Source organism: Xenopus laevis, chromosome 8L (genome assembly GCF_017654675.1).
Source record: "Xenopus laevis strain J_2021 chromosome 8L, Xenopus_laevis_v10.1, whole genome shotgun sequence".
In the NCBI taxonomy this organism is placed as follows: Eukaryota; Metazoa; Chordata; class Amphibia; order Anura; family Pipidae; genus Xenopus; species Xenopus laevis.
Window position 1 is genome coordinate 130,436,749 of NC_054385.1, and position 12,513 is coordinate 130,449,261.

The 12,513-nt window shown below is 40.3% G+C and overlaps 1 protein-coding gene across 2 annotated transcripts in view; it reads right to left on the minus strand.

The window, feature by feature from the left end:
- fcrl2.L (Fc receptor-like 2 L homeolog) overlaps positions 1-12,513 on the minus strand; it is an 81,511-nt gene that overhangs the window by 1,841 nt on the left and 67,157 nt on the right. The window contains exons 11-13 of one of the 2 annotated variants that reach the window (XM_041573697.1): positions 7,607-7,888; positions 7,187-7,468; positions 4,608-4,744 (exon numbers count right to left, since the gene is read on the minus strand). In XM_041573697.1, the coding sequence (XP_041429631.1) occupies positions 4,608-4,744; positions 7,187-7,468; positions 7,607-7,888 (701 nt within the window). Of the gene's footprint in view, positions 1-4,477; positions 4,745-7,186; positions 7,469-7,606; positions 7,889-12,513 lie in introns of those variants that run through there. The other variant, XM_041573696.1, reaches the window with a different exon arrangement.

Consider the following 12,513-nt stretch of genomic DNA (forward strand, 5'->3'; position numbering starts at 1 on the left):
CTTAACACCGGTTAGTGAATTTGCCCCATAGACTGGGAGCCTATACATCTCCATGACCTACTCATCTGGATCATAGGAGTTCCCTGGGGTTTACTGAGCCTTGTCTGCAGCTACTAAAGATAAGTATAGATTTACACCTGGCAGATACATTAGATAGCTTCAAGAAGGGAAATTCCTGAAATTTTGCTTTTCTCTACATGACATAGAAGGTAGACAGGTTTCACTTGGACATGAACGTGTGTCTTTTTATCAACCTCATCTGCTCTGTAAATAACGATGGAATCCCGTCAAAGCCTGAAGATTGTTTCAACTTCCGTAATTGTTTGCATCCCTTAATTATCTAAAAAAGAATAACTTACTGTCAGATGCCTATTTTTTGTTTCCTGTATGATACACTTGGGGGCACATTTACAAAGCTCGAGTGAAGGATTCGAATTAAAAAAACTTCGAATTTCGAAGTGTTTTTTGGGCTACTTCGACCATCGAATGGGCTACTTCGACCATCGAATGGGCTACTTCGACCTTCGACTACGAATCGAACGATTCGAACTAAAAATCGTTCGACTATTCGACCATTCGATAATCGAAGTACTGTCTCTTTAAGAAAAACTTGGACCCCCTACTTCGGCAGCTAAAAGCTACCGAAGTCAATGTTAGCCTATGGGGAAGGTCCCCATAGGCTTGCCTGAGTTTTTTTGATCGAAGGATATTCCTTCGATCGTTGTATTAAAATCCTTCGAATCGTTCGATTCGAAGGATTTAATCGCTCGATCGAAGGAATAATCGATCGTAGGATTTGCGCTAAATCGTTCGACTTCGATATTCGAACGATTTTTGTTCCTAGTCGAATATCGAGGGTTAATTAACCCTTGCTATTCGACCCTTCATACATCTGCCCCTTGTTTTTGCCGTTCTGCTAATACTCTGTAGTTTTCTTTTACACCAAATATTTTTTTAAAAACGGAGCTTAAAGTGGTTGTTCACCTTTAAGTTAACTTTTAGAGGCACATTTATCAAAGGTCGAATTTCAGATGTATGTGAGTTTTTTAAAAACTCCCCTAAACTATCATAAATTCAACCAATCACAATGTATTAAAAAAAAATCTAAGTTTTAAAACTCGGATGAATTAAATCGACCCAACAACTCGAATCGAATTCGATTTGAATTTAAAAAACTTCCGACAAAAACTCGAACGCCAGGAAGGCTGCAGACAACTTCATATTGATCCCTGGACCTCTCCCATTGACTTAAACAGCAATCCGGCAGGTTTTAGGTGGCGAATAGTCAAATTTGAGTTCTTAAAGTGCGATAAATCTCAAAAATCAAATTAGAATTTTTTTAAAAACTCTAATTGAATTTGACAGTTTTGATCATAAAAAAATGGAACATTTTCAATTTGACCCTTGATAAATTTGTCCTTTAGAATATTAGAGAATGATATTCTGAGATAATTCGCAGTTGGTTTGTATTTTTTATTATTTGCGGCTTTTGAGTTGTTTATCTTTTTATTCAGCAGCTCTCCAGTTTACAATTCCAGCCATATGGTTGCTAGGGTCCAAATTCCCCTAGCAACCATGCACTGATTTGATTTAAAGACTGGACTATGAATAGGTGAGGCCTGGATAGAATGAGTAATAAAAAGTAGCAGTAACAATATATTTATAGCCTTTAAGAGCATTTGTTTTTTAGATGGGGTCAGTGACCCCCATGTGAAAGCTGGAAAGTCACCCAGCACTAATTAACAACAAGGCCTGAATGGCTTCCAGTATCCATGCCCTTCTGGCCATCAAATCCTGGGAACCTGCACACTGGACATGAAACAGTCATGGAAGATGCCGACCCCTCTGTATTCTCAGCCTATATATGGGACAAGGATGTAGCTATTGGGGGGCTTTAAAATATAATGGGGCTCTGTTCTCCTTTAACACATTTTCCAGATTTCATATTTTCCCAGATTTTACACAGTCTATTTCTGGGGTGCTGAGAAATGGGGGGTTCTACTGTGTGAGGATTTAAACTATACAAGTCAATCATCTCTATAAAATACAAATGAAAAACACTCAGGAGGCACGGGTAGTGATGGGTGAATTTATTCGACAGGCGCAAATTTGCAGCGAATTTGCACGATTTGCCGCCGGCGAATACATTTGTGAAATGCCCGTGAACATTCGCTGGTGAAAATACGCCGGCATTAAAAAAAAAAAACAGACACCGGCGTCCAAAACGAGATGCCGGCGCCGTTTCGTGGATTTTTCGCTGTTTTGGGAATTTCGCAATTTTTTCGGTGAAACGGAGCAAATTTGCACATCACTAGGCACGGGGTGTCTTCAACTCAGCTGTATTTTTGCACATATAAAAAATATGCTTCCGATATATTTTCTATACTATGAATAATACGTATGTTTTTAATGGGGTGGTTCGCCTTTATATTAGCTTTTAGTATCTTATAGCATGGGCAGTTCTTACCACCTTTTCAATTGGTACATATCTATATTTTTTTTTATCTTGTATAGTTTTTTTTATTATTTGCCTTCTTCTTCTGACTCTTCCAGCTTTCAAATGGGGGTCACTGACCCCATCTAAAAACAAATGCTCTGTAAGGCTACACATTTAGAGGCAGATTAATCAAAGGTCCGAGGTGAATTTTCTAATGAAAAAATTCGAATTTCGAGTTATTTTGTGTACCTCGACTAGGAAATAGTCCAAATTAGATTTGAATTTGGAAAAAATTAAAAAATTTGAATTTCGAAATTTATCATCTATTGTCTCTTTAAAAACTTGACTTCGACCATTCGCCATCTAAAACCTGCCGAATTGCCGTTTTAGCCTATGGGGGACCTCCTAGAACCCATTTGGAGTCAATTGGATGGATTTTGAAAAATCTAATTTTTTTTAAAAAAAAATTAAATCGAATTTGAACAAATGCACTATTACTTTGATTCGTACGATTCGAATTCGGGCGAATACGGACCTATTCGATCAAAAACGGACCTATTCGACCAAACAAAACCTTCGACTTAATTTCGGTGGGTTTTTTTGAATTCGAATTTCGAAATTTTTTCAATTTGACCCTTGATAAACATGCCCCTTATTGTTATTGCTACTTTTTATTTCTCATCTTTCTATTCAGGCCTCTCCTATTCATAATCCAGTCTCTTATTCAAACCACTGCCTGGTTACTAGATACTAGATACTGATATTTCAAGCTGGAGAGCTGCTGGATAAAAAGCTAAATAAATCAGAATCCACAAGTTATTTTAAAGGTGAACGAACCCTTAAACCATTGTTAGGGCATTAAATGATTACATTTAAAATGGTTGTAACAGGCATGTTCTTTACTTTATGCTTTCCTTTTTTCATGGATTCTTTTTTGACAAAAAGTATCAACCCAGCAATAGAAACCTATCAGTTATTGATCAGTTTAATTAGATCAGATGACAAGACTAGTGATGGGCAAAATTGCACTGTTTCGCCGTATAATTAGCGAATTTCGCGAAACGACGCCCGAATTTATTCGCTGACGGCGAATCAAGCAAATTCGGCGTGAATTCGCACCAGGCGAATAAATTCGCCCATCACTAGACAAGACATAATGATGATTCTGGTACAGATATGGGATCCATTATCCGGAAACCCGTTATCCAGAAATCTCGGAATTATGTAAAGGCCGTCTCACATAGACTCAGTTTTATCCAAATAATCCAAATTTTTCGAAATAATTTTTCTGTGTAATAATGAAACAGTAGCTTGCACTTGATCCCAATTAAGATATAATTAATCCTTATTGGAAGCAAAACCAGCCTATTGGGTTTATTTAGGGGCATATTTATCAAGGGCCGAATTTCGAATTGAAAAAACTTCGACATTTGAATTCAAAAGACCAAACAAAAAATTTGTATTTTTTCTTTGGTCAAATAGGTCCGTTTTCGATCGAATAGCTCCATATTCAGCCTAATTTGAATCATACGAATCGAAGGAATAGCGCATTTGATCGAATTCGATTCAAAGTTTTTCCCAAAGTTTTTTCAAAGTCCACCAATTGACTCCAAATGGGTTCTAGGAGGTCCCCCATAGGCTAAAACAGCAATTCGGCAGGTTTTAGATGGTGAATGTTCAAATTTTTAAAGAGACAGTACATTTCGATATTAGAATTTTCCATTTTTTTTCAAATTCAAATCGAATTTGAACTATTCTCTAGTCGAAATACACAAAAAATAGCTTGAAATTCGATTTTTTTTTTTCATTCGAAAATTCACCTCGACCTTTGATAAAGCTGCCCCCTAATGTTTACAGTAGACTGAAGGTATGACGATCCAAATTATGGAAAGATCCATTATCTGGAAAAGTCCAGGTCCCAGGCATCCTGAATAAGAGGTCCCATACATAGTGATGGGCGAATTTGCGGCCTTTCGCTTTGCCGAAAAAATCCCGAAATTCGCGAAACGGCAAAAAATTCGCGAAACAGCCCGTTTTTGACGGCAAAATTTTTTTTCACGCAAATTCGCCGTGAATTCGCGCCTGGCGAATAAATTCGCCCATCACTACCCATACATGTATAAAAATTCTTATGCATTCCTTATGGTGGGAGAGATGATTATCCCATTACATTTTCCATTTCCATTCCCTCCATCTCTGCACGTTCTGTTGATCCAACTGTCTTTATATGGTGGAAGATCAGACACACAGTCCATATGAATATAATACAGGACAATATCAGTCTGATAATATTCAGCAGAGAGTGGCCTGGAAACAAAAGCAAGAAACAACAAAATAAGAATTTTTTTTATTTTTTTTGTTTGTTTAAAAATATCAATACAATATCCTGTGTTAGACAAGGGTGATCAAAGGGGGAGATCATATCTCTGCTTTTCTTCATAGAAATAAAGAAACCTTCCTACTGATAGTAAGAAAAACATTCTTTGGCATGACACTTTGGTGATTTATAAGCTAATTCATAAATTGTATGGTAGTAATTATCAAATTTCTCCCGTTCTGTCCCCCTGATTTGTGTTTATTCACTACAGCAGAGAGGAAAAGTCAGATTTTTTGATGTGCGCTGAGTTTCGTGCAATACCCTGAAGAGTTTTTTGAAAATTCCGAAAAAATGGTATGAAAAAATCGTGAAAGTCTGATTTTTTACGACAAATCAAATTTCCGGAAAAATGTAATAATAAGTGTAAAAAAATCCCGAGCGGGTTTGCAGCAGAAAATATTGAGATAAATTTGGACATTGATAAATAACCCCCTTAGGGTCAGATTTATCAAGGGTTGAATTTTGAATTAAAAAAACTTTGAAATTCGAATTCAAAAACACCAAATTTATTTTAAAAATCGAATGTTTTTTTTTTGGCCGACTAGGTCTGTTTTCTATCTAATTTGAATCATAAGAATCGAAGTAATAGCGCATTCGATTGAATTCGATTCAAAGTTTTTCCAAAAAAAAACTTAGATTTTTCAAAGTCCACCAATTGACTCCAAATACAACCATAGGCTAAAACAGCAATTCGGCAGGTTTTAGATTTTCAGGAGGGAAAAGATGGCAACCCTACATATTGGTGTGTATACTATATATATATATATATAATATATATATATATATATATAATCCTCCAATGAAGAAGCCGCACTCACAGGTCTTGTCTAAATGTATAAACCGTTTATTTAAGAAACTAACATTTCGGCTGCATCTCAGCCTTTGTCAAAGTTACAAATTGTGTAACATTGGAGGATCGTATGTGTACTGGTGGCACGCACCCAGGCAAGAATATCTGCATTGTCGTGAGTGATATATATATATATATATATATATATATATATATATATATATATATATATATATATATATATATATATATATATATATATATATATATATATATATATATATATATATATATATATATATATATATATATATAGATGCTTGGGTGTTCGAACTCTGTCTTTGTCGCAGGCGAGGTGCACAATCAATTGGAATGATACAATCGACGCAGGGATCAGCACACTCTAGTAAAGGTGAATTAAAGTGTTTTTATTTGTAACACAGCAGTGTCCAACGTTTCGGTCCCACCTGGGGACCTTTATCAAGGATCACACAGCATTGTCGGCCGAAACGTTGGACAATGCTGTGTTACAAATAAAAACACTTTAATTCACCTGTAGGGATGTGTAAAATAGCCATCCCCGGTATTATTTAGCAGGCAGTTTCCCTAGTGTTATAGACACCTAACTGGGTCCTAAAATACAGTTGGGAGGGGTAACTGTTTCCTATTCCTGCTCTAAGCTATGCCCCTTGTTGTTTCCCACAGTGACCAGCAGATGGCACTGTGTTAGAGTATAAAAGGCTCTGAAGCCATGCTTTCAGTGTCCATCTTGTGCTGGCTCTAGCCTGAGCAGGCAGGCATAGCTCGAGTGGAACCTAGACAGGTCAGGTCTAGTAAGAATAGGCTACTCACCTTTATAGATCACTCTAGGAGTGACAGACAGTCAGAATAATTTAGCTGAGCAGCTTGAGGCTCCTACAAGGATTGTAGTGGGATTAAGATCCCGGGTACTAATTGCCCAGAAGTAGGGACTAAGTGTACAGACCTAGGGTAGAGAGTATTCCCCTCAGGTTCCACTTAGGGAAAAGGTTGAAAGCTGGGTGTACCGCCTCAAAGCTGCATGTATTGTTCCTATCTCTGAGGAGAATCATACTGACCAAAGGTGCTGTGAGTACTGCCTATTCAATGTACTATATGATCCTGCAAATGTTCTGATTTATGTACACTCCACTGAGGATTGTATACTGTGCTCAATAAATCTGTTATTTGGTTAAGTTATAAGAACCACTGGCGCCCAATTATTTGCACCCTGAATACAGTTACAGTTGCACTACACCCTGCTTCCACATCGCTGCGAAGGCTCACTCCCTAAGATTTTATGGTCTCATCCGGAGCATATGTACTGGGAGTGAAGCTTATAGTAGAGTAGGGTGCAATCAATTTACTATAGTGCTACACACCTTTACTAGAGTGTGCTGATCCCTGCATCGATTATATATATATATATCTCAAGCACAATAATCATGCACATTGTGGTGAACACTATTTAATCTTTTTAGCAGGTGTCAACAATGACATTTATCTCTTTGTTTATCAGTAGCACAGGTACAATCAGTAGCAGTTATAATGATCATACAATCACCCTGTATGTAGATATGAGCCTCTCTGCTCCTCTTCCTCACACTGCCAGTTGTAGTTTGTACCTCACAGGTATATTTCCCAGAATCCTCCAGCTGAGCTGAGGGGACTCCATATTGGTTGGATAAACTGAATCCCTGCACATTGTGCCCATTTCTGTAGAAAACAAACTGTAGCTCTGTAGTCTCTCTGTGTGGGCTGAGCTTTGTGTCACATGTTATGGTCATGTGATCTCCTTCTGTCACCTGATCTGGACTCACTTTTATCAATGGATTAGGGAAAAGCTCTGAAAAACAAAAACAATTATGTAGTATGACATGGTTTTTATTTCAGATTGAAGTCTCTTAGTTCAAGACTAGAAATAGTGGCCTTGACTTACAGAAGACTTCAAAGAATATTACTAGTTAAAGTCACTTCTGCTCACCCTGTATCCAGATAAGAGTCATGTTACTCCTCTTCCTCACACTGCCGGTTGGAGTTTGTACCTCACAGGTATAGTTCCCAGAATCCTCCAGCTGAGCTGAGGGGACTCCATATTGGTTGGATAAACTGAATCCCTGCACATTGTGCCCATTTCTGTAGAAAACAAACTGTAGCTCTGTAGTCTCTCTGTGTGGGCTGAGCTTTGTGTCACATGTTATGGTCATGTGATCTCCTTCTGTCACCTGAACTGGCCTCACTTTTATTAGTGGGACAGTGAACAACTCTGAAAAAGAAAAAAATAAATTTATTAATATGACTTAAAAGGAAACTATTATGAAAGCAATAATTGGCAAACATAATCATTGTATCCAGTTATTAAAATCTGTGCATTAATTAAAATATTGCAGTCATTATAGTGAATCCATTCCTATCTGCTTCTCTCCTACTTGCCTCCGGCCAGCTCTGAGGTTGGGGTCGGGTTCATTTCCATAACAACTCACTTTAATTGGCTGTCGGAGCTGTCAATCCTAGACTGTGTCGAGCCAGCATCGGTAGCTCAGTGGCTTCAAAGGCTCCGTTGTTAGTTTCTCACATAGAAACAAATTTGTGGCAAAGAAGATATTCACAGTTACTGAGTCCCCCTTTATTTGCACATGCCTTTCTGGGAGGGTGGGGAGAAGTGGAGCAGTTTTGTGTGAAACGGAGAATGGAGCTTTAAAGTGATAAAACTAGCGATGCTGGCTGGGGGGTAGGGGGGCTGCCACAGGGGAGAGGAGTTTTTTTTAAAGAACGGAGGGTTTGAAGCCACTGAGCTGCCAATGCTTTACACACTGGGGGAGGGGATCAGGTTAGAGCAGATGTTATGTGTATGGGTCTGTCAGGGAATGGAGTCTTGGGGGGCTGGAGTTATGTGTATGGGTCTGTCAGGGAATGGAGTCTTGGGGGGCAGGAGTTATGTGTATGGGTCTGTCAGGGAATGGAGTCTTGGGGGGCAGGAGTTATGTGTATGGGTCTGTCAGGGAATGGAGTCTTGGGGGGCTGGAGTTATGTGTATGGGTCTGTCAGGGAATGGAGTCTTGGGGGGCAGGAGTTATGTGTATGGGTCTGTCAGGGAATGGAGTCTTGGGGGGCAGGAGTTATGTGTATGGGTCTGTCAGGGAATGGAGTCTTGGGGGGCAGGACTTATGTGTATGGGTCTGTCAGGAATGGAGTCTTGGGGGGCTGGAGTTATGTGTATGGGTCTGTCAGGGAATGGAGTCTTGGGGGCTGGAGTTATGTGTATGGGTCTGTCAGGGAATGGAGTCTTGGGGGGCAGGAGTTATGTGTATGGGTCTGTCAGGGAATGGAGTCTTGGGGGGCAGGAGTTATGTGTATGGGTCTGTCAGGGAATGGAGTCCTTGGGGGGCTGGAGTTATGTGTATGGGTCTGTCAGGGAATGGAGTCTTGGGGGCAGGAGTTATGTGTATGGGTCTGTCAGGGAATGGAGTCTTGGGGGGCAGGACTTATGTGTATGGGTCTGTCAGGGGAATGGAGTCTTGGGGGGCTGGAGTTATGTGTATGGGTCTGTCAGGGAATGGAGTCTTGGGGGCTGGAGTTATGTGTATGGGTCTGTCAGGGAATGGAGTCTTGGGGGCAGGAGTTATGTGTATGGGTCTGTCAGGGAATGGAGTCTTGGGGGGGCAGGAGTTATGTGTATGGGTCTGTCAGGGAATGGAGTCTTGGGGGGCAGGAGTTATGTGTATGGGTCTGTCAGGGAATGGAGTCTTGGGGGGCTGGAGTTATGTGTATGGGTCTGTCAGGGAATGGAGTCTTGGGGGGCAGGAGTTATGTGTATGGGTCTGTCAGGGAATGGAGTCTTGGGGGGGCAGGAGTTATGTGTATGGGTCTGTCAGGGAATGGAGTATTGGGGGGCAGGAGTTATGTGTATGGGTCTGTCAGGGAATGGAGTCTTGGGGGGCAGGAGTTATGTGTATGGGTCTGAAAAAGAAGGTGAGGAAGCAACTGAACTAGCTAGAACTGCCTTTGCAAGTGATAATAATGGAGTACAATGGCTTAGCAGAAAGAAAATAGCATTAGAGAGAATGTGTGAGAAGAAAAAAGTGAAGATGGGTCGTTACAAAAATGAAATGTCGTTACAGGAGGTGCTGAGTGAAACAAAATCCAATATCAAAAGCCAAGAATAGTGGAAATATGTCAATGGAAGAAGCATTGTGGAGATTGGGAGAAAAAAGGGGAAAAATTGACAGAATAAAAAACCAAAAGAGGGTATGGAGGGGATGTATAACAGCTTCTGGTGCTAGAGATTAGGAGCAATGACAGCCCAGAGCAACAAGCAAAGATGTCATGTTAGTCCTGCAACACAATCGTCACTGGACTGAACCCCAAAAATCACACATATCACAATGGGAGCCCCCACTGCTGTCCTCACACTTCCTGCTCCAAAGACCCTCCAGCATTGACTATTGGATGAGGTTTTAGCCTTTAATCATACTCAGGGCCACCATTAGAAATCACGGGGCCCCATACAATAACATTTTCGGGGGAGATCCCACCCCCACTCCACACTACAGTTGAAAGACCACACAGACATCAGCGCTAAAAAAGGTAACCCCCCCACACACACGTTATAAAAAGATATTGATGATCAGGGCCCCCTTATAAGTAAAAAAAAACTGTGGTGCCAGTGCCCCCCATAAAAGTTTTTTTAAAAATGGTGGTCAGGGCCCCCCTATAAGTTAAAAAAACATTGGCGCCAGGGCTCCCCCTTACAAGTAAAAATATAATTGGTGCCCCAGAGAATATTTTTTAAAAAAAACATTGGCACAAAGGCCCCCCTTCCAAGTTAAAAAAAAACATTGGGGCACCAGAGAATATTTTTAAAAAAAACCTTGGCGCCAGGGCCCCCCACACAAGTTTAAAAAAAAAAAAGGGTCACCTGAAAATATTTTTAAAAAAAACATTGGCACCAGGGCCCCCCTTACAAGTTAAAAAAAAAAGGGTCCCCAGAGAATATTTTTTAAAAAACCTTGGCGCCAGGGTTCTAAACTGTCCAATAGACAAACTCCAGGACTTGGATGGGGCTGTGGACTTTATACTATACAGAAATGTATTGGTTGCCCTACACTATACTGACTTAATGCTGTTTCCTACAGACAGACTAGCATTGGGTTTTGGTACCATCTTCTATATTTAAACCTAGGGGGTATATTTTCTGCTTATTATGTCTTGTGAAAGGTCCAAATTAGGACAGAAACATTGACAATGAAATGTTTCCAACGTTTCACTGCATTATGAAGTCCTGGAGTGCGTCTATTGATGGAACCTGCATGTGTGAAGCTTGAGACAGCACCTAGGCATGTGAATGCTACTTCATTCGGAGAGCACACATGGGATTATATACGGTTTATATATATATATATATATATATATATATGGGGCAGGTGAGGTGGCAGCAGAAGTTTGCTTGCAGGGAGGGAGTGGCAGACACATTCGCACATTCTTATGGCTTATTCTCAGTAGAGATGTTGCGAACTGTTCGCCGGCGAACTTGTTCGCGCGAACATCGGGTGTTCGCGCTCGCCGGAAGTTCGCGAACGTCGCGCGACGTTCGCCATTTTGGGTTCGCCATTGTTGGCGCTTTTTTTTGCCCTCTCACCCCAGACCAGCAGGTACATGGCAGCCAATCAGGAAGCTCTCCCCTGGACCACTCCCCTTCCCTATAAAAACCGAAGCCCTGCAGCGTTTTTTCACTCTGCCTGTGTGTGCTGAAGAGATAGTGTAGGGAGAGAGCTGCTGCCTGTTAGTGATTTCAGGGACAGTTGAAAGTTTGCTGGCTAGTAATCGTTTTGATACTGCTCTGTTATTGGAGGGACAGAAGTCTGCAGGGGTTTGAGGGACATTTTAGCTTAGGTAGCTTTGCTGGCTAGTAATCTACCTTCTACTGCAGTGCTCTGTATGTAGCTGCAGTGGGCAGCTGTCCTGCTTCTGATCTCATCTGCTGACTGCTGCAATAACAGTAGTCCTTGTAAGGACTGCTTTTATTTATTTTTTTGTTGTTTTACTACTACTACTACTATAAGAGCCCAGTGCTATTAGTCTAGCAGTGTTGGGGAGTGGGACTGGTGTGCTAATCTGCTGCTCCTAGTAGTTCAGCAGCACCAACTTTAATTTTTTTTTTTAATATTCATTTTTTTTTTATTTTACTTTTTTTATTTTACTACCGCTGTAGTAGTGTATAAGTTGACCTTTTAGGCATTATTTGCCCTGTAGGCATTATTTGCACAGTGTTTTCTTCAACCCGCCATCTAGCTGTGTGACCTTGTTCACATTCTGTCTAAATATCCATAATATTACCGTCTCCAGAAAAAACACCGGAGTGACTTTTTTCAAGCAGCCATAATATATTTTACGTAATCCGTATCCACCGCTGTAGTAGTGTATACGTTGACCTTGTAGGCATTATTTGCACACTGTTTTCTTCAACCCGCCATCTAGCTGTGTGAGCTTGTTCACATTTTGTCTAAATATTGATAATATTATCGTCTCTAGAAAAACCACTTGAGTTACTTTTTTTCAAGCAGCATTCATATATTTTACGTAATCCGTATCCACCGCTGTAGTAGTGTATACGTTGACCTTGTAGGCATTATTTGCACAGTGTTTTCTTCAACCCGCCATCTAGCTGTGTGACCTTGTTCACATTCTGTCTAAATATCCATAATATTACCGTCTCCAGAAAAAACACCGGAGTGACTTTTTTCAAGCAGCCATAATATATTTTACGTAATCCGTATCCACCGCTGTAGTAGTGTATACGTTGACCTTGTAGGCATTATTTGCACACTGTTTTCTTCAACCCGCCATCTAGCTGTGTGAGCTTGTTCACATTTTGTCTAAATATTGATAATA